Below are 20,408 nucleotides of genomic sequence, written 5' to 3'. Positions count from 1 at the left end.
CCCCCCGCCCCCCCCCCCGCCCCGCCCGCCTGTCCAGCGTAGGTTGGAGAGGCGGGTGCGGGCGCAGCTTGTCCACGAGTCAGGGCAGCTGGAGCTTTTCCAACTGTGCTGAGAGCTGCATGGCGGCAAGCTGATTGGACCCACAACTTAGGTATACCTCACTTCTCGCAATGGGCTGTGTCCCTGGAGGATTTCGAAAAGCGAATCCTACCCAGTAAATGCAGCATTCCAGGAACACCTTGAAGGAAATATGCGATTCCTTTGGCAAAAGATTCCTTTAGCAGGGAATTCTTCCTGCAAAGGGAGCTTTTAGGGTAAATGATTTTATGGGCAAAGCGCTTTCTTCCGATTAATTTCTTATTACGCAAAGCGCTTTTGCCTCTGTTTGCTTTTTTATCCCCCCAAAGCGATTTGCCCTTTTTTAGGAAGCGCTTTTTTTCCCCTTACATTTTTTCTACAAGGGGCTTTTTCCTCTAATTGTTTTCCTCAAAGCGTTTTTGTCCGATTCATTGTTTTCTGTTAGCTCCTTTGTCCAATTTTTTTCTGCAATGCGCTTTTTATCTAATACATTTTTTTTCTGTCAAGAGCTTTTTTTTTTGTCTGATTTACTTTTCCTGCAATGCGCGTTTTTCTCTATGAATTACTTTTCTCTAATTCATTGTGGAGTTTTGCGAAGTGATTTTTAATTTTTTTCTGAGAAGTGCTTTTTTTCTTATTTTTCATCCCACCCCTGCATATGTGTGTGTGTGTATATTATTTTTTTAATTTTTTAGAAATTTCCCCGCAATGCGCAATATTTTAAGGCAGAAAATTTTCGTTATGCGAACTGTGAAGTCTCGCAACATAGAAGCGCCCCGCCTCCCTCCTGGGGTCGGATCTGGGTATAGCGGGTTTTTCTTACCGCATAGGTTGCTAAAAGCCTCGGTGATTGTCCGCGGCAGTTGCCCGCCGCGCCCCGAGTCTTTGTTCCCGGCTGGGCGCGGGCGCACTGGGGAGGGTCTGCGCGAGGAGCAGGGCGCAGGGAACGGGCAGGGGGCGCATGGTGCCGGCAGCGGCACTTGGGCAGACAAGGATCGCGGCAATTGAGATAGGACAGGTCCGGGAGGCGGCAATCACGAGGCGGGCTTGCGGATTCAGGGTGCGCGTGTTGGGAGCCCTTTCCCACCCAGCGCCTGGCACACTTACCTGCAGCAGCACGCGGAAGATGTACCAGCCGATGATGAGCAGCTCAGCTGAAGCTGCCGCCACTGCCGCCATACTTCCTCGAGTGGTTGGTGGGTGGTCAAGAAGCAAGGGTTTGCCGAGGTCCACCGGTCTCTCGGAGTCCGCTGTTGGGCGCACTGCCGCAGCCGCTGTGTCCGCTCCTTAAGTACCCGCTCGTCACCTAAGTGCGCATGCGCGCTTGGGGGGGTTTCATGAGGCGGGGTGGCCGGGGGCGCTCCTCATTCGTCAGGAGAGGAAAAAAAAAATCCTTCTGCTCTTTCCACACCGACCCCCGCCTCCTGAGTTCCATCTTAGCCCCTTCCAGAAGATTCCGCTGTGCGCGCTTTTGAGTTTTTGTGTAAAATGGAGGGGTATCGCGGCTCTGGGTAGAGTACAGGGCGAGAGTAGGGGTTGCACACCTCTTGGAATGGCGCCCCTGTCTCCAAGCCCTGGCCTGCAAATTTCAGCCCAGTATCCAGGGCCGCTCCAGAACCAACCTTGGGCACGGATGGAAAACCGAAATTAGGGAAAGGTCGTCTGCCCCGTGGAACAAAAACAGGTACCCTTTTCAGAAGCCTTATCGTCACAGGCCCCTACTCAGTACACTTTTTCTAATATTCAGTGAGTTTTAAGTCCATAGCTTCTGCTTCACGAGGGGTGCCTGAGCGCGTAACCCTTCCCTGATTCTTCTCGTCTGGCTTCTTACGGTAGCAAGGAGATCGGGATCTGTGGTGGCGGTGGTACTCTAGGGAGCCGAGCCAGGGCCCTGCGCTCTGGGCAATAGTACGGGGTATCTACTTAGTAGGAGGGATGCAGGGAGGCTTGGCGCCCTTTGTATACGCGCGAGGAAAGTGCTCGGGAATACTTTTCTACTGGACAGAGTTTCAACCTCTGTCTTCCGCTCCGCTCCCCTAGGTCGGCCTCAGCCAGCGCGGGTCTTTGTACCCGTTCCGCTGGGCGGCTGGAGCATGGAGCGGGGTTTTGCTAGTGCCATTAGAGGGTCGTGGCTACCGCACCCGGTTTCCAGGGGAGGCGGTTCCTCGCCGAGCGCCTGTCTCGCGGGTCCCTTTCAGAACGCCCGTCTTGCGGGTTGATCCCCTCTCAGAGCGTGGGTTTTGCGGGCGGGAAGAGCGGAACACAGCCTGTGAGCGCAGCCCCCGCGCACCAGTGGCCCCCCGAAAGCACCTCTTTTCAGCAAGCTGCCTGGTACAGGGGCCAACTGGCGTTTGCCCCTACGTGGATAGAAAATTAATTTTGATTAAAATCTCATGAAGGTCAGATTCTGTAGTGCCAGCAGCAGATGGAGGTATTGATGATCCAAGCGGGTTCAGTTCGAACGAAGTAGCACAGTGATTTTTTTGTACATTGACTTTCAAATAAGTTGGCTGGTTTTGGCAAAATGAGGCCGGGCTATTTGAAAAAGGCGAGCTCGGCCCAGGCTGCCATCTTCAGACAAAATATTTGGTTCTCCCGCCATTTCTGCAGCTTATGGAGCTTGCAAGGATCCATTGCCTGTCGTCTCCGGGCCGGCAGTCCGCTGCTAACTGCTTTAACTTGCCACTCATTTCCTGATCACCTACCGCTGTGAGAGATACTAGATACAGAACCTTGTCCTTACTGCATGGGGGCACAGCACGGAGCCCATGGCCGTCCTGTGGCAACCACGGGGCGGTATTGTGAGGTCTGGGCCCCTTGAGGACGGGCCGCAGCCCCAGGAGGCGATACATGATCTCTGCTGGGCAGGGCCCAGGCAAAGCCAGTCCACTGAGGACCGTGCTAGAGAGCCTTCTTGCCAAGCCCCCAGGAGAAGCCCAGGGGGACATCCAGGAGGCCTCCTGAATTGACTTGGAGAGGAGTAGAACTTCCATGGGTGGGCAGGGAGGAAAGGGCATTCACATTTGCTGTTGTAACCATGATCCATTTTCCCAAATAAGTATACATTCTGTTCCTGTTTTTTTTTTTTTTTTTTTTTTTTTTTTGTCTGTCTGTCTGTTCTTTGTCTGTTTGTCTATTGTGTTGACTTTTCTCTTCAGGATCCCTGCTGCCTTGGTGATCCCGGGCTGACAGCCAGAGAGCACAGCGGCTCAGCTCCTGGAGAGTGAGGGTTGAAGAAAGCAGAGGGCAGCCGCCTGCGCCCGCTGGCTCCCACCCATTAGGTCGGTTCCTGCAGCGGTGCCCGGCAGCCTTGGTGAAGGCCCTGCCCAGCAGAGATCATGTATTGCCTCCAGTGGCTGCTGCCCGTCCTCCTCATCCCCAAGCCCCTCAACCCCGCTCTGTGGTTCAGCCACTCTATGTTCATGGGCTTCTACCTGCTCAGCTTCCTCCTGGAGCGGAAACCTTGCACAATTTGTGCCTTGGTTTTCCTGGCAGCCCTGTTCCTCATCTGCTATAGCTGCTGGGGAAACTGTTTCCTGTACCACTGCTCCGATTCCCCGCTTCCAGAATCGGCGCACGACCCTGCTGTTGTGGGCACCTAATGGCCCACCTTGTTAGCTTTCCAAGGAAGCAGAAGACGGGAGGGGAGGCATTGACGTAGGTCATAAAGCATTGGAGTTTCAAATCCCGCAGCCCTGCGGGTGCCACATTCCTAACAGCGCCTTTTTGGCCTGTGATGTTTTATCCTTATAATGTGAATAATGGCACTGACCGGTGCTTTTATTGTAGAGTCCTATAGTTGTGGGTGGTCTTGTGGTTGTGTGTGTTCTGTCCCCATCTTGATCCCAGCTGGCAGGATGGCTACCCCCCTCGCCTTATTACTGCGAGGAGTCTGTACTTGTCCTGGTCAGCCACCCTGGCATGAGCTGGGCAGATAAAATGCCAGTTTCATTGTTACCTTTGTGACCCCTCCTTGTCAGGGTCTCCTTCCTTCCCAGAATGTTACTGACTCCTCAGTCCCTCTCCTAGTTTCCCTTTAATTCTCTTCTACCCCTTTCCTTTTTTGGGGGGGAAGCACCTGTCCAAGACAGGGCTTGTTTTTGCACTTATCTCGAATTTGAAGAGATTGCTGACGCCCAAGAGCCTCGCTTTTTCATCCTTCTTTCCCTGTTCAGCAAGCTAGACGGAAACATATCTTGATTGTTTGTTGTCCACAAATCTCCAGTATTTCTCCACTTCATTTTTAAGAAAGAAGCAACAGATAGACGTTGCTCTTTCTCCTGAGCGTCCAGGCTCATGCTTTCCAACCCAGCCTCACTTCCTTTGCCCTCCTACTGCCTTTCTCAACTGTCCTGAGGCAGGGACCTTGTTGTGTCTCCCGTGCATGCTCTGCAGGATTGAGGTATGGTGTGTTTATGTAGATCTAGCAGTCCCCAGCTGAGTGAATGGGAATGTACTTGTGTATTTCATAATAGCCATGATCCCCTTGATAGGTGTTTGGATATTTTTTGCTGTGCCCTGTATGTGTGCGTACAAATACATGTGTATATTCCTTTTAAAGAAGCTTTATCGAACATGTTCTGATTTTGAGGTTTAGCAATAGATAGCTATTGTAGGTGCCGCTACAGTTTTATTTAGCATGGGGATTGCAGAGTGACCAGCACACTGGACTCCAAGGTGGTTCAGACAAGACAGAGGGAGCAGTGGCCATCGTCCTCCCGCCAGGAGCTTCTTCGTTCCTGCATATATAGACTGTATATTTCTGAAGAATACACAGGAAGACTTTGTGACTGTCACTTGTGTTTTTTTTCTTTTTCTGTGCTTCAATAACAAGTGTTGGCAAACAAGACTTTCTCCTGGCCCCTGTTCACTGGGGATCTGCATGGTTGTTCTTCCCATCTGAACCATCCATCTCTCTCTTGTCTGAGGGGGAGGGAGGTGGGCCAGGCAGAGAACAGAAGGCAGTCCATCTAGGGAATGGGACTGTGAGGCCACACTTGTGAAACGTTTGGAGTGCTATTGTAGAGCTTTTATTTCTGGTGTGTTCCTTGCCCAGCTGTGTGAAATGTTTAATAAAGCTTTATAAACTTTCCTCTGTGGTTTCATGTGGCTGCAGTCCATTTGGGTCACGGTGTTGGATTTCTGAGTGGGGGTGGCAGGGGGAAGCATGGAGGGGCTGAGTCCTTGGCGCCAGTGTACCTTAGCTTGAAAATTTGATCTGCTCTCGAGAGCAGATGGTGGGGCTGGGGGAGGGGATCAAGGGGCAGGCCAGGCGGTAAACAGGAGGGAGTCTGAAAGTTTTCAGAGATGAGACATTTGCATTTCTCAGCTCCCATGACTTCTCGCCTGAAATTGTTTCCCTCCATAGGAGATGTGAGTAACCGATCCCTTGACAAACAACTTAAGACAGCTGGAGCTCTAATCATCAAGGATTTTTATGGTGCTGCTTTTGAAGTAAAAATAAAATGAAACCCCTTATGGCATTTGAAGTGGAAAAATAAATAAGACTGACTGTCCAACCAACAGACTTAAGGCAATGGCTGGAAGTGCAAGAGTGGTATGATTCCATGTTGTAGATATGCACATGCTCCCATGGCCATGACCTCTGAGGCAAAGCAGGGCAGTTTGTCAGTGCCCTGTGCTTGGTATCTACCTCTGAATCTCTCCTTTCTTCTAGAAAGCATGATAGGAGCACTGCCTGTCCAAGGCACAGGGCTGTTATGAGGAGTTTTTGAAATAACAGTTGTGAGAGGACTTTGGTAATTTCATAGATCACCTGTTTTACCTAGATTTTTAATTTATTGCTATAAAGTTGTGTGTTGTTTTCTCCTCTTTTAAATCTGCTATTGTCATTTTATCCTTTTTTTCATTCCTAGCATTGCTTATTGATGCTTTCACTTACTGATCAAAACTTGCCAAAGGTTTGTCTATTTAAGAGGTATTTTCAATGAACCAAACTTTAATTGATTATATCTGCTGGGCATTTTTCCTACCTGATTCTTTTGTGTTTTCATCTCTGAATTCTTCTTTTCTGAGTTTCTGGATATATTTTGTGGTTCTGCAAAGTCTTGACAAGCTCAGCAGTCATACACATGGAAAGGATGGTTTGTTCAACAAACATTGAGACTCTACTAGGCTTGCTGGGGTTTTTCAGGGGCAAGACCCGGCCCAGGCCTGACTCTCCAGGAGTTCACAATTCTAGCCTAGTGGGAAGACTTAGCAAAATAGATAATTGCAAATTCCAAAAACAAAACAAACAAACAAAAAAGGCTTTTGTGTCCCTACTCTCCTCTGGAGGCACCTGGATGATAAATGATGCCAAGATTATTGTTTATTTTGCTCTCCCTCAGAAAACAACTTTTTGTTTTAGGTCAAACCCACTTAAGAGTCACAAACAGGCCTCCCTCTGAAAGATTTGTGGCCCTTTCCAGCAGGGAGCCTGCAGTCTACCCCCTCCCAAGGTGACTGCCAAATCAGCATTCTGTCTGCCCAGCAATGCTTCCCACCTTGCCAAGCACTCCATCCTTTCTGCCTGAAATACCTTTCAGGAAAGTAAAAAGTAAATACTTCTGGAAAGAAGTTGGGGCACCAGGCCTTAGAAAAACCACACACTGCAATTCAGTTAGTCACTTTGGCTCCTAGTATGAAATAGTTGCTCACAGGGTACCTAGTAACCCCACGACCCCCATGAGGCCTAGGTCTGGGCTTCTTTAGGAGCTGGTCCATGTCCTACTCTGGTCCTCAGTTTCCTTATAGGTAAAATTTGGTCTTTGTAGCAAACACAGTTTTCCCAGCCCTCATATCCAAGGAGTTCTTTTACTTAGGATCTTAAGGTCCTCCTTGGACCAACATGAGAAAGATGGCTGAGCTCTGAATGGGTGGCAGTGTACTTGTGAGGCAGCATGCATGTGTTTTATGTTTTAGTCATTGTCCTATCCAAGCCCAGATACTGCCTCTGTCAGGAAGCTTTCCTGGGTTTCTTCTTCCAGGAGATTTGCTTGCCTAGAGTGTTTCACTTTTGTTGAGTGTTTGTGCTAGTCAGACTTCTTCCTTAGTGACTGAGTTCTTAAAGGGCATGACCCATGAAGGCTTCCCCCTGCCTCCCAAGGAGGTCCGCATTATTACTCATTCGGCTGGTATCTGTCAGAATCCCATGTAGGACTAGGCCTTGGGACTACACGGTGGACAAGGTGGACAGCCCTTGCCATCAGAAAGTCCTCCAGGCTAATGGGAAAGGGGATGACGTTGAGCAGGTAATCCCAGAGATACACAGCTATCTATGGACTGTGGCAGGTGCTAGAAGAGAGAGTCTAAGAGGGAATCTGCTGTAGGCCTGGGAGGGTTAACATTCAGGCTAAGATCAGAAGGACAAGTACAAATGTTCAAGCAGTGAAGTGATAAATGAGATGTTATTTCTTACCAACTAATCAAGCATCTCTGTGCTTACAGATATAACAGACTAGGCTGAAAGTAAAATGAAGGACCACCAGCATCTGGCTGCCCTAGAATCAGAACCCAAAAAGGCTTTTTGGGATAAAGAGGTCAGTCTGTTTAAAGCTAGAGAACTATTGGGAGATAGTAAGGGGGTCTATGGCTGAAATTCTGGTAGCAGTCCCCAAAACTCAGTCCTGAGACCTCTTCCATTTCCAACTGAGAGAACCATCCCAAACGAGGATCCAGTGGGAGTGGGAGGGTGACCAAATCAAAACAGCATTTAAGGTGGTATTCTTTCAGTGGGCAGCAGTACAGCATTTGAATGGTGAAAGAAGCAGGGGCTCTGAAAAGGCCTCTGGCCTGGCTAGGTCACTAGGAATGGGGAGAAGTGGATCTCAGGAGCGACTGTAAGTGAGGAGTGGGGAAGGGAAGAGAAAGGGTAGGCGGGGAGGGAGAAGGCAATGAAAAATGGTGGAAGGAAAGCCAATTCCCACTGGATAGCTGCAGAAAAGGAGGCCAGAAAAGGGTTGTTACGTGTGTCCAGTCAGTTGGCAGAGCCAGAACCCAGTCTCCCGGCATCCTGTGCAAAGCTTACCCCCCATTCCACCAAAATGGGTGAAAGGGTCACTGCTCTGAAAAGAGGAAAGAACTAAGAAGTGCTGTCCTCAGCCAGTGATGGAAGATGACTAGGGGGACTTGTCTAGTCTCAGCCCAGAAACCCTCACTCCCCACTGTCTTCCTGAAAGCCCAAAGAAGGACAGAGTTTAGTCTGCCAGGCTTCAGGGAGGAAAATTAAGTACATTGAGAAAAACTTAAATTGTAGAGTAGACTAAAGGTTAAGGGGAGTGGCCGGCTAAGCAGCAACTGAAGGCTTCAGACAGAAGCCCTTGGTCTCCCTTTGCGATATTGGGAAAGGACTCAAACATTGGGTGGGAAGGAGGGTTGGAGGACCAAAGCACCTTGATGCAAGGCTTTGGGGAGCCCCATGCCTTATGTCTTGCCTTTGTGATGGCACCTCCCTAAGCCTTCATTTCTTCAACTGTAGAATCGAGACCATTACACCCACTGTAGCATCTGCCTCAGGGCAAAGTCTCTACAATGTTGTTATTTCTTCTGTTCTCCAACCCCCTGTGACCAGCCCTTACTGGGCCTAGTCCTCTTAGAGATGGGATCTGATCCTTCAACTCTCCCACTCATTCATTCATGTGAGGAGCATTTGGCAGGGTCTTTGCCAAGTCTGAGAAGCTGATGCAGGATAAGACCATGCCCTTGAGGAGCCCAGATCAGCAGGAGGGAGGGCACTGAGGCAGGCCTGTAGGCAAATAATGACAATACCATGTTGTTAGGTCATTAGTGGAATTAGAGAGATTATTTGGGAGACCATATGTCTGTACCTCAGTTTGAACTCCCTTAATTTTTTTCTATTCTCTGGAAAGACAATATCCTAAAAAGGAAAGGAACACCAAGGTGTAACTTCTTTCTAGGAGATCAAAGTCCTGGGTTTGAGTCCCTGCTTGGCCACCAGCTTGCCCAGTGACCCTCCATGGATTCCTTCTCTTAGAGAGTAAACACTGCCCATCCAGCCTCCTCTCTATGAGGAATCACTGCAGGGATATGTTTGAGAGTGCTCTGTCAGATATGGGTCATGAAAATAACCCTTCTCCAAGGACTAATCCTCTGGGCAGTTTAGGCCTCTCACTTGTTTTCCTGGGCAGCTTGTAGAGAGCCTGCACTTGGACAGCTCATCACCTCTTCCAAAGCTGCTGTTCCCCAGCCACACACTGGTAGTGTCAGGGGGCAGGGAGGCAGGAGCCAAGTAAGGCTGTGGACCTGATTCCTACTCACTTCCCATGTGACCTTGCTCTCTACTCACTCTGCTCCTCTAGGCCTCTGTTTCCCAATTTATAAGCTGAGGAGGGGGCTGGGCCAGGAAGTCTTTAACATTCCCAAAGCCATCTTCTGTGAAACATCAGTGAACTTTATTCTTGTTACTTCAGTCTTAGAGATACTGGCTGAAAGAGTGTTAAGACAATCAAGTGTTTAATCAAAGGATCTTTTCCATTAAAGAATAAACTTTAAATCTCTTGGGTGCAGAACAGTCAAGAGTCTTAGCTAGAGCCAAGGCAGACATGGAATGGTCTATGAGGGAGGAAGACAGACAAAGCCCCTCAGTTGTTCCCTGTTGCCTGTGGTCCCAACTCCTTAGCTTGGTCGTCATGACCCTGTACGACCCTTGAGGATAGGGTCTTTGTCTTTTGCCCCCAACCAGGCACAGAACCTGCCTGATTAGGCCTGACGTAGTACCTGCTGGTTGACCAGTCCAGTGGGTAGATGAATGGATGGCTCAAGCAATCAATCACCAGACACCTAAGGAATTGGGTGGTCCTGTCTTGCCTAGAAGGAAGGAAATTCAGTTTGCCTCCCAAGTCTCCTCTTGGCAACTCTGAAGTGACAGAGATTATTTTTCAGCCTCCAGACTAGTATTTTGAACAAAGATATGTGAGAAGAACCTCATAAAAGGCTCCACCACCTGGCATTCTCCCTGTGGCAATAGTCCACATGTAGTTTGGAGTAGCCCAGCCAGGTGGTAGACACCCATAAGACCTGGATGTAGGTGGGCTCCTCAGTTGCTTATGAACTGAGGGAATTCCCTCTTCTCCTCTCTCTCTACCTGCCCCATATCCTGCCCCCACATGTGAGACTTCTCAGACTTTCCTGCTTTTATGAGCACCTTCCAGTACCTGGGCAGGAGTGCAGAGCATGGACTGCCACCTTCTGTTTCACAGAGAAGCCTCTGAAGCTGTGGCGAAGGTTCTCTGACTTGCCCAAGGGTTCACAGCTTGGCCAGGCTGGCCTTTGATTCCTGAGCTCTGACCACAAGCTTCATTGGTCCTGAGCATTGCTCATCTTTCCAGTTCCATCTTCTCCTCCCCTCAGAGATCATGACCATGCTATTTAGAGTAACAGACTCAGAACTCCCTTCCATAGTCCCACCCCACTGCAGCACACACACATGTGAGCACAGCACCGAGACTCAAGTCCTTCTGCTGGCCCCATTCCCTTGGACTACTTTAAGGGAAGACCCAGCCTCAGTCCAACCCCCAAACTCAGCTGCAGTACTCTGGGGGTTAGGCTACTACTCATAGATAGGCTGGGCCATTTGGGGAGGGATTCTTTTTGGTGGTTAGCTTTTGGTTTTGTTTGTTTTTACTTACTGGTCAAGTATGAACCAGTTCTTATTTCCACACTCAGAGCCATTTTTTATGAATGCCATGTGGTCCCATTTTGTACTGACAGGAACTGGGGACCACAGGCGCACAGCACACACCACAGCTACTGCAACTATAATGGCCCTTGCAGCTGTGGCCTCCTAGCAGTCTGGGTGTGCAGTGGTGAGTGATGTTCTGAACCAGTCAGATAGGACTGGGTCTCCCTATCCCTGGTCATGATTAAACCACTGCACTTTTAGTCCTGTCTGTCCAGCTCTTAATCATCCCGTGTCCATCTCTTCTTTTTAATTTGGACCCAATCATTTCTTGCTCAACAGTTGCACCAGATGTCTCTGCTTCTAATCCTGTCCCTTTCAAACCATCATCCTCACGGACACCGTTGGGCTTCCTTACCAGCTTAGGTTATGTTCTGTGGCTCTTGGTTTAACCTTTGTCCTTCCCCATTGCCTAGAGGATGGAGTTCTCTCTGTTGCTGGAGCAGTTGGAGTGTTTCACAGTCTGGCTCCCACTATCCCTGTATGCTGCTTCTACTCTGCTTCTCCAGGTGCCCAGCCAGGTGAGCCCACCTGCCCTCCCTGAAGAGCTGACCCCTTTTGTTTGAGAGGCCAGATTACTTAAGAAGATATCAAGGGAGGGATTTTAAGAGGTCTCCAGTGGCAACAAGAGGACCAAGAAGGGGCCTTTGGGTTGGTCAGTTAGGAGGTCTTGTCCATATCAGGGTCAGCAGAGTGGAAGAGCAGATGTCATGTCACCATAGGAAGAGGAGGGATGAGAGGAAGCAGTGGAGATGAGAGGGACACATGACTTCTTCCAACTGTGAGGGGAGAGAGATGGAGAAGTAGAAGTGACCAATTTGGACTATTCTTATTTGGCTAATATTTGGCAAGTGCTTTTCTAGTCAGACCCTGATGAGCATTGTACCAGCAATACCTCCCTGAACCCTCACAGAACTTCCTAAGGTTGGCATGGTTATGCCCACTATACAGAAGAGGTTCCAAAGATGAAGCTGCTTGATCAAAATGAGGGGCAGAGCTGGGATTTGCATCCCTTCCATTGCCCTCCAGAGCCTCATTTTAACCACTGTCCTTGTCCCCCCCTATAGCCATGAGTGGAAGAAGGTGGAGGACTGCCTGAGGGTGGAGAGCTGGGGAATAGAGGCACAAAGCAGATTATTTGGAGTTAGGTAGGACTTAAGGGCTGGACCACATAACTTTTCAGAGGGGAAGGGGCCAGGGAAGAGAGACTAACTATTTTTAAAAGTCAAATAGGAGATATGAGCCTATTAAAAACCAGGGAGAACTGAATATTTAACAAGTGTCTGGGTAGGGGAACCTCCTCTAAGCTAAAAAGCAATGAAGTGACATCAAGAAAGCAAAGGCCAACAGTGAACAGGAGCAAGTGATGGCCTGTGTCCCAAGGTGCCTGGAGTGGACTGGACTAGATGGGCAGGTGGGGGCTTAGCCTTGGACAGCAAGTATGCAACAACCCGCCCACCCAAACCTGGGCCCTCAGCAAGTGACATCATCTGTCTTCAACCCATCACTGGGAAGTGCTGAATAAATATCTGCTGATGTGAAATAAATATCTGAAATGAGAAATCAGATCATTCTGGGTCTTGAGGTTTGAGGACCCCTGTATAGACTCACCCCCAGCCTATTAAGTAAGTTTGCTTCCATCCCCTTGGATTCTTGATTATTTCCATTTCATAAAGGAGAGAACAAACTCCAGGTCTCCCAGCAAGAACTGACAGAAATAGGCTGGTCTCCTTCTGACTCCAGTGTCATACTGTGCCACTTTCCTGAACAATAAACAAGTTTACTAAGTAATCCTTTTAGAATTGAGGGTTACAAATATTTCTATTATCAAGATTAGGTGGGCAAAGTCTCCATAGTGAGTTCTCCTAGCAAGGATGCTTTCTACTAACCTCACTGGGTCTTAGCTTACCCATCTGTAAAATGAGGCAGTTGGTCTAGATAATCCCAGAGTTCCTTTCCAGCTCTAGCATCACCCTCAGATGCCCTGATGCTTAGAGCAGTAATTGGACAAGGGGCATGGTAACCCCAGGTGAAGTCCACATCTTGCAGCATGGAGAAATCGTGGTTCACCTGGAAGGTGAACTTGGCAGGAACTGGTCGAGGTGATTTTTCTGCTGATGATGAAATGTTCTGGCAGAGTCTGCGCAGGTAGGTTGGTGCAGGGGAAGAGTGGGGTGGGGCTCTACCTCTCTTATGACTCTTGTGTTGTGTTTCCTCACAGAATTGTAAGCCTCCAGGACTGATAGATGCCAACTAGATTCAGCCATTCATATTGTCAAAGTGGGTAACCCATCTTTCCATATCTTCTCCTGGCAGCGCTTCCAGAAAGGCCTTCTGCTCCCACAGCTTAAAAGCCTCCCTGTATTTCACTGTTACTGTGCCTGGAATCATACCTTCCTTCCAGTAGTCTTCCAGTTCCCTGTCCAGGTAGCATGTTCTCTGAAAAGGCTGTGGCCTTAAATGCCATAATAAACCAGGAATAGCTTAGCTCTGAGCTAGATCCAAAAGGGGAAGCCTTGTGCAAAAATGAGGCTCAGACTATTAATTCACTGTTCACTAGAAAGTAGAAATTCCATTCCAACCTCACCTCAGAGCACACACCCAAATTCAAAAATTATTTGAGAAGTTCAAAAAGCAGATATAAGCCCATTAAAAATTAGACCAATGTGTCTTTCTGGTTTTAAAAAATATATATATCAGAAAAGGAATTGGATATTTAACAAGTGTCTGAATGGGGGAGCCCATGTATTCTAAAAAGCTAAAAAACTTACATCAAGAAGGCAAAGCCCAACCAATTTGACTACATTAAACCTAAATATTTTCAAAGTCAAATAATATTACAAACAAACAAAAAGCAGAGTGGAGAAAATATTTGCAGATACATAATGTATAAAAGAACAAACTCAAAACTTTAACAGTAAAAGCAAAACAGGTAAGTATGTGAGTCACCTAAACAGAGTTTACAGAAGAGGAAATAGAATTGACTAAAATATCAAAGATCAACAGTAAAAACAATAAGGAAATGCAAGTTTTAACCAACAAATTAGGGGGAAAATGTTTAAGAATACCCAATGTTGATGAGGATACAGTGGAACAGGTGCTATTGTACACTCCTGGGGGGAATGTGAATTGGTTTACACTGTTTGGAAAGTAATATGTTAGAAGAAGGGAGCGGAAAAGTGTCAAGAGGGTAAATGGCCTATATATTCATACAACATTTATTGTGTCTACTTATGTCAGGCATGGTGTTAGGTTTTAAAATATGAACATAAATAAGATATCCCTCTCCTGAGCATACAAAGAGGTAAGAAAGACACACAGGCTAAAATGATACCTAGGAAGTAGCAGGCCAGAGGTATGCTGGGGACAGGTCATCATGGGGCAGCTGGGACTGATGGTGCATGTGTGAAGCTTCATGGGAGTACCTGAGGAGGTGCCTAGGAGAGACAATTAGATGAGTAGGAGTTATTCAGGTAGAAGGCAGAGACAGAGGTGAGAAGTGTCATGTATGAACTCACGGACAGTTCAGGGTTGCTGAAGCATGAGATAGAGGCAGTCAATGGAGAGGGCGGGACCAGATCACAGTGCCATATGTGTCTAATTGAACAACTGGGTCTTCAGTGACAACAGGGAGCCACTGAAGTATTTTGAGCAAGCAAGTGCCATGGTAAGATTTCTGTTTGAGGGTGATTACTCTGGTTGCTTGGAGAAATTTGGAGGTATGAGGGCCAGTGAGATGATTGCCTTGGTCCAGATAGAGAAGGCAAGCCCTGAATTAGGGTGGAGGCCAAGAGGATGGAGAGAAGTAGTTAGATCCAAGAGGTGAAGTTAGGAAAACCTGCTGACTGGTTGGTTCTAGGGTTACAGAAAGAGTCAAGGATGCCTTTCCTGTTTCTGTCTTGGGTGACTGGGTGGATGAAAGACCACCCAAGAGAATGAGCTGGCTTGAGGTAATGGAAGAGGATTGTTGAGCTCAGTTTTGGACAAATTGAGTCAAAGATGTCAGATGGTTAAATGTACATGACTTAAATTTGTCCCTTTCCACCAAAATGACTAATTCCTTCTCCTCTACACTTAATCCCACTGCTCCAGGGCCCCTTTCATTTATCCCTGCTCTTCAAACTCAGCTTGCACAGCCTTCCTCCAAATGTCTCATGTAAGAACCTACCTACAAGGAGATAGATTGAGGGTCTGGATCCCAGCAGGAGATTTAAACAGATTTGGGTGGAACTGATAGCAGTTGTAGCCATGGGCTTGGGTGAGCTGGTCCTAGGAGATTATGCCAGCTTAGAAGAGAGGGGGGCCAGGAATGAGATTCTGGCCCCCATTTAAGGAGTGTGCAGAGAGAAAGGGGAGCTCACAAAGGCAAAAAAGAAGTAGGAAAAATATGGAAAAAGCACCTGGAGGCTGTGTTGGCATGGTAACCTGGGGATGTGCAGCATTTCCAGAAGAAAATAATCAACAGACTAAAGAGAAAGGCCACTTGAATAAGGACTGAGAGCCCACTGGATGTAGTAATTAGGGGGCCACTAGATCCTGAGCAGGAGCAGTTTTCTGTGCAAGATGGGGCAGAGGAAAATGAAAGGGGAAGGCAGAGCAGGCAGCGTGGCCACCTCTCTGGGAGAAGCTGCTAGAGTAGCGATTGGGGCCAGGGACAATTTCCAAGCTGGAGCTGGACTGAGATAAAATTAAGGATAGACATGACAGGAGAGGTCCAAAGGACTGTCACCTAAAGTCCTCCTATCTGTATAAATCAGAGGCCAAGATCAAAGGACAAGGGTGGCAAGGGAGAAAAATGTGCATTGGTGACCTTGACTGGAGCTGTTGTCAAGTAAGAAAGTATACAGGTTCATTTGGAGCTCGCAAAAGAAGTGTGGGCTTCTCCCAACAGGGATAGATGGAGAACCAAGGATGTGCTTAAAGGAGGAGGAGCAGAGTTTATGGAAACAAGGCCAGGAACCGGTCCATGACTGACATTTTAAGGATGGATACAGGAAGAGAATCCAGCTGAGGAGACTGAGGACAAGGAACCAGAGCAGAAGACCAAAAAAGTGGAGATCTAGAAGCCCAGGGAGGAGAACTTCCAGAAGGATGGGTCATTGGTGGGCCATCTGCACAGAGGTGAGGGGAGCTGAGGGCACCTCCTGGACCTGGCCTTTGGAAACCTTTGCCACAGCAACCTCAGGAGAAGGGGCAGAAGCCCAGGTGGGTGGGGGATGATCTCAAGTCTGGCTGAGAAAGCAGGAGGGAAAGGGGAGTGGGAGGAGGCAGTGGGCCCAGGGAAGGTGCTGATTCTTACCCACAACATTTGGAGGGAGGAAGGCTGTGAGAACCAAGATTGAAGAGCAGCGACAGGTAGTGAAAAGGGCCCCAGAGCAGTGGGATTAAGTGTAGAGGTGAAGGGATTAGTTGTGTTGGTGGAAAGGGACAAAATTTAATTATGTCCATTTTACCAGGTAACCCGACCTCCATGTTCTTCAGCAGCCTTTCCTCCGCCCTCCAGGTACTGTCTATGGCTCTAATTAGCAGTGGTTTTAACCTCATGGCTGGGGTCATGTCTTACTCATTTTTGTACCTTTCTGCACCTAGCAACAAGTAACCAGCAAGGTAGGGGCAGAATAATTATTTTCTGTTGGAAATCAAATGTCAGAAATGAAGATTCAGAAAGATTTCATGACAACATCCAGGGAATCAACAAACACGGAAATAAAAGTCAAGATTGAGGCTGTCTGGGTCTTAGGACTGCACTCCAGTATAGGCACAGCTCCTTACAGTTTGTACCATGGGGTCATGGCCATCATCTCATCTGATCGTCACAACCCTATCCTCCTACTCCCAGTGAAGCAGACAACCACAATTAGCCCCATTTCACAGGGAAGGAAACTAAGACCCAGAGAAGCAGGATAGAGGGAGGAAACAGTGAGCAATGAAGTGGGTGGGACTGTGTCACAGTCTTGAATGTTACATTCAGGGTCCCAATAGCGGTTCTCCCTGGTGGTGTCTCCTAGACATCGAACCATTCTAACTACTTCCATATTTGGACAGAAGTCAAGGTCAAGAGAGAGCCTTGGTTTAGCTGGCTGAACTTGGGCCTCATGCCACTCCAGACAGGACCTGGCTGGTGAGAGGCAGGACCTGAAGAAGAGGTCTCTGTGACTTCCATGTAAGAGAGCAGCCCAGGTCCCACCACAGCCGCATAAAATGGGGAACAGGAAATTTCCCTAAAGGTAATAAGGGGCCTTGGGGAGGAATAAAAGATGCTAGAAAGTAAAAAAAAAAAAAAAAAAAATATTCATTATAAGAAGTAACCAGGCCAGAGGCAGGAGACATCCAGATGAGAGAGGGAAAGGCCTGAACTAGACCAGTGGGGATGGAGAGAGAGATCAGAAACTTGTGGTAGATAAAAACCAGATATAATTGCTGAATGATTAGCTGCTCGAGTGACAGAGTCAAGCCAAGGGTGACTCCCACGTGTCTTGAGTGGAACCATGGGTGGATGGTTGAGAGGCCCTTGGGATAGGGAACATATCCTGGAGAGCCAGGCTGAGAGGCAGGATAGTGGACTCAGGTAGAGCCAAGGGGTCAAGGACGCAGCCAGGTGGGGCCCAGTAGGCACTTAGATGCTGGGGTCTATGGCTCAGGAAGAGACGGGACTGGAAGCACTGGCCCAAGGCCATCACCACTCGGTAAGGGAATAAGTGAAATCACCAGGGAGAGAATGGGAGAAGGCCCAGGGCAGAATTGTGAGCTGCAGTGACATTTGAGGAGCTGATCAAGGTGTGGGCAGGCAACAAAGGAGAAAGAGAAGCAAGGGCCTGAGAGATGCGACAAACAACTAGGAGAGGGAGTTGCCATGGCAACCAAGGTAGTGAAGAGTTTCAAGGAGAAAGTAATCAACACTGTCAAATGCAGCAGAGAATTCCAATAAGATAAAGGCAGAATTTTTCCTTTGGATTTCATGATTAGTAAGCTTTTGGTGGCCTTAATAAGAGCAGTTTTGGAGAATGATGGGGGCACAAGGTGGAGTAATGTTGAAATATGAGGGGGATATGAATCCATCACTAAGAATCCTTTAAGGAGTTGGGAAGGAAGACTTCCAGATGTGAAGGATGGGTAAGGGGAGGTTGAGGCTAGGAGAGACGAGCAAAATTATAGGCAGACATCAACTTTCAAATGTGATAAACATCCATTATTTTGTGACAAACATTTATCCATCCACATATTCTGACTTAGTGTGTCTAGCATTGTGGATACTTTGGTGACCAAATTAAAATAGGCAAGAATCCCTGTTCTTGTGGAGCTTGCATGGTAGCAGGAGCAAAAGACATAAATAATCACACACATGCATTACAGTTTCCAGCACCAATGGGCCCTCTGAAAGAAAGGTACTAAGTGCAGGAGAGTGCGCACGAAGGGAGACCTGCCCTGCTGACTCTGGGAGGCTTCCCTGAGGAGGTGATGCCCTGAACCAAGTGAAGAAGAAGGAGCTAACTGGACAAAGCATACTGAGGGAGAGCACTCGAGTCAGAGAGACAGCCTGTGCAAAGGGCTGGTCTTGGGAGGCAGGAGACAAGTTGAGTGCTCCTGAGTGGAAATGCAGATCAGGACGTTGACAGGTTTCAAGGGCATTTTGAGGCCATGAGGATGGCTGAGGGATGAAAGGCTAGAAAATGAGCCCAGGAAGCACTCATATTTGGGGACTGGAAAAGAGAAGAATCCTCTGAGAGTGCTGAAAAGAAAGGGCTGGGAGGTCTCTAGGCAGAAATATGGAGTGGTCAGCAATGGGAATAGGCAGAGAGGTCAGGCGACAAGGGCTGATCCAGGAGCCCCTCAATCCAAGTGCACAGTCTCCATGGTGGCACTCCTGGAACTGGGAGCACGGTGTCCTGCTGATAGGCACCCTCCAGAGCCATTGCGAGACCTCTGGGGACCTTTGCCAGAGCAGTTTGGGTGGGGGTTGATTAAGGAGAGAAAGGAAAAAGGGGCAAGATCCAAGTGTTTTAAATTTTAATCTTAAAGGAAAGCAATGCTGTCATGTGAATGTTTTGAGGGTAAAGAGCCTGAGTAATAGAGCGATTAGAGATAGAGACAATTAGTGAAATGAGCTCCCAAAGGGGCCAGGACCAACTGTGGAGGTGGATAAATTAGTTTGGGGCAATAATGTGTATTTCACTGAATGGGGCAAAATTAAATTATTTACCTTTTACAGAGTAACTTGATCTCCATGTTCTTTTGGGAGCTTTTATCTGAGCTGTGTACTAACTACAGCTCTAATTAGCACCAGTTTTATCCTGTCTCGTGGCTGGAATCGTGTCTTATTATTTTTTGTGTTTCTCAGCACCTAGCAACTGGCAGTAAGCTCTTTTGGGTGCCGAATCAGTATTTTCTGCCTTCAAATCAAATATCAGAAATCAACATTCAAACTTCTTTTGACCAAAAAGAATAGGACGATTCTCTAGAAGTTACAGTGCAAGAAAGAATAACAGGGGCGTCAAGTCTTGGGTGGCAGGGTTTTTTGGGTTTTGGGGGGAGCAGGGGGTCAAGAAAAAGTAGAGTCTGCTCCCCTCATCCTTGTGAACTCTGCCATTTATCCAAGTTCACATTTATCATTTCACATGAACTTCACATTTCCCCACAAGAAACGGATCATTACTGTATCTCATAAAGGAAGAAATGGACTCTGTAGAAGGAAATGCCTTACTGACACAGCACAGTGGCAGGAGTTGGCTTCAGACATCAGTTCATCCAGTATGGCAGTTCCTCTTCCCAGGATCAGGTTGAGTTGGAGAGAAAGAGGAAGAGGAGTCTGTGAGGCCCAGGTGGAGATGCTCAACAGGCTCTTGCAGAAGCTGGGAGGCGAGGTCTGCCTGGAGACCTACTAGATATTAAAGCGTCTTGTCGGATTGTGCTGATGAAATCTATGGTGCTAGTGCTGGAGCAGGCAGGGCCCACCACAGTGTATATTCATTCTGTGTTTGCATCTAAAACGTCTATAGCTGTTTGAAATGTTTAAGTCTTTAACTCATCTGAAATGTATTTTCGTGTATGCTATGACACAGAGATCTAATTTGATCTTTTTCCAAATAGATGTACAGTTTGCTAAGCACCATTTATTGCCCCAACACCATCTTTTTTTCCAATTCCCTGTGTCTAGACTCTTCAATTCTGTTGATCTACTTTTCTGTTTCTGGGCCAATACCACATTTTAATGAGCACAGCTTTATAAAGTGTCTCACTACCTGATAAGGTAAGCACCAGCCCTTTATTCTTTTTAAAAATTATCTCGGTTATATTGCACATTTACTTTTTCACACACATTTTATAATCAGCTTGTAAAAGTTCCATGAAAAAAATCCTATTGAAGGAAGAAATAACATCTAGGATATCAGTTCTTCCCATCTGTGAACATGGTGTCTGTCTCCGTTTAACAGTCTTATTTGTTTTGTTTTTAATGCCTTTTAATAAAGGTTGGTTGCTTTTGTCATAAAGGATTTTCACATTTCTTAATAGGTTTATTCCTGAGTACCTTATTAGTTTTGCTGCTTTTGTGAGTGGAAAAACTTTCCCTTTTTTCATTTTGCTTTCCAAATTTTAATCAATTTACTAATCACTATGCTTCATTCACAGACAC

General features: G+C 47.5%; 2 protein-coding genes and 1 long non-coding RNA gene across 6 annotated transcripts in view; 2 read left to right on the top strand and 1 right to left on the bottom strand.

The window, feature by feature from the left end:
• NNAT (neuronatin) overlaps window positions 1–1,397 on the bottom strand; it is a 2,638-nt gene extending 1,241 nt beyond the window's left edge. The window contains exons 1-2 of one of the 3 annotated variants that reach the window (XM_008575500.1): window positions 1,186–1,397; window positions 158–238 (exon numbers count right to left, since the gene is read on the bottom strand). In XM_008575500.1, coding sequence (XP_008573722.1) covers window positions 158–238; window positions 1,186–1,257 — 153 coding nt within the window. In that variant the 5' untranslated portion in view covers window positions 1,258–1,397. The remainder of the gene's footprint in view (window positions 1–157; window positions 239–1,185) is intronic. The other 2 variants (XM_008575491.1, XM_008575505.1) reach the window with 2 other exon arrangements.
• The window catches only part of BLCAP (bladder cancer associated protein), a 10,589-nt gene extending 5,419 nt beyond the window's left edge, over window positions 1–5,170 (top strand). The window contains exons 1-2 of one of the 2 annotated variants that reach the window (XM_008575522.1): window positions 1,495–1,762; window positions 3,237–5,170. In XM_008575522.1, coding sequence (XP_008573744.1) covers window positions 3,417–3,680 — 264 coding nt within the window. In that variant the 5' untranslated portion in view covers window positions 1,495–1,762; window positions 3,237–3,416 and the 3' untranslated portion in view covers window positions 3,681–5,170. Of the gene's footprint in view, window positions 1–1,494; window positions 1,763–3,236 lie in introns of those variants that run through there. The other variant, XM_008575517.1, reaches the window with a different exon arrangement.
• Window positions 5,171–15,809: 10,639 nt separating this feature from the next.
• On the top strand, window positions 15,810–19,997 carry LOC103592675. The gene is made up of 3 exons (XR_550676.1): window positions 15,810–15,898; window positions 16,234–16,280; window positions 19,932–19,997. It is a non-coding gene; the product is annotated as an uncharacterized LOC103592675 (long non-coding RNA).
• The last annotated feature ends 411 nt before the right edge of the window (window positions 19,998–20,408 follow it).

The sequence above is a fragment of the Galeopterus variegatus genome, unplaced genomic scaffold, assembly GCF_000696425.1.
Source record: "Galeopterus variegatus unplaced genomic scaffold, G_variegatus-3.0.2 Scaffold59, whole genome shotgun sequence".
In the NCBI taxonomy this organism is placed as follows: domain Eukaryota; kingdom Metazoa; phylum Chordata; class Mammalia; order Dermoptera; family Cynocephalidae; genus Galeopterus; species Galeopterus variegatus.
Note: the sequence above shows the minus strand (reverse complement) of the source record. Positions and strands in the feature narration are given on the sequence as shown.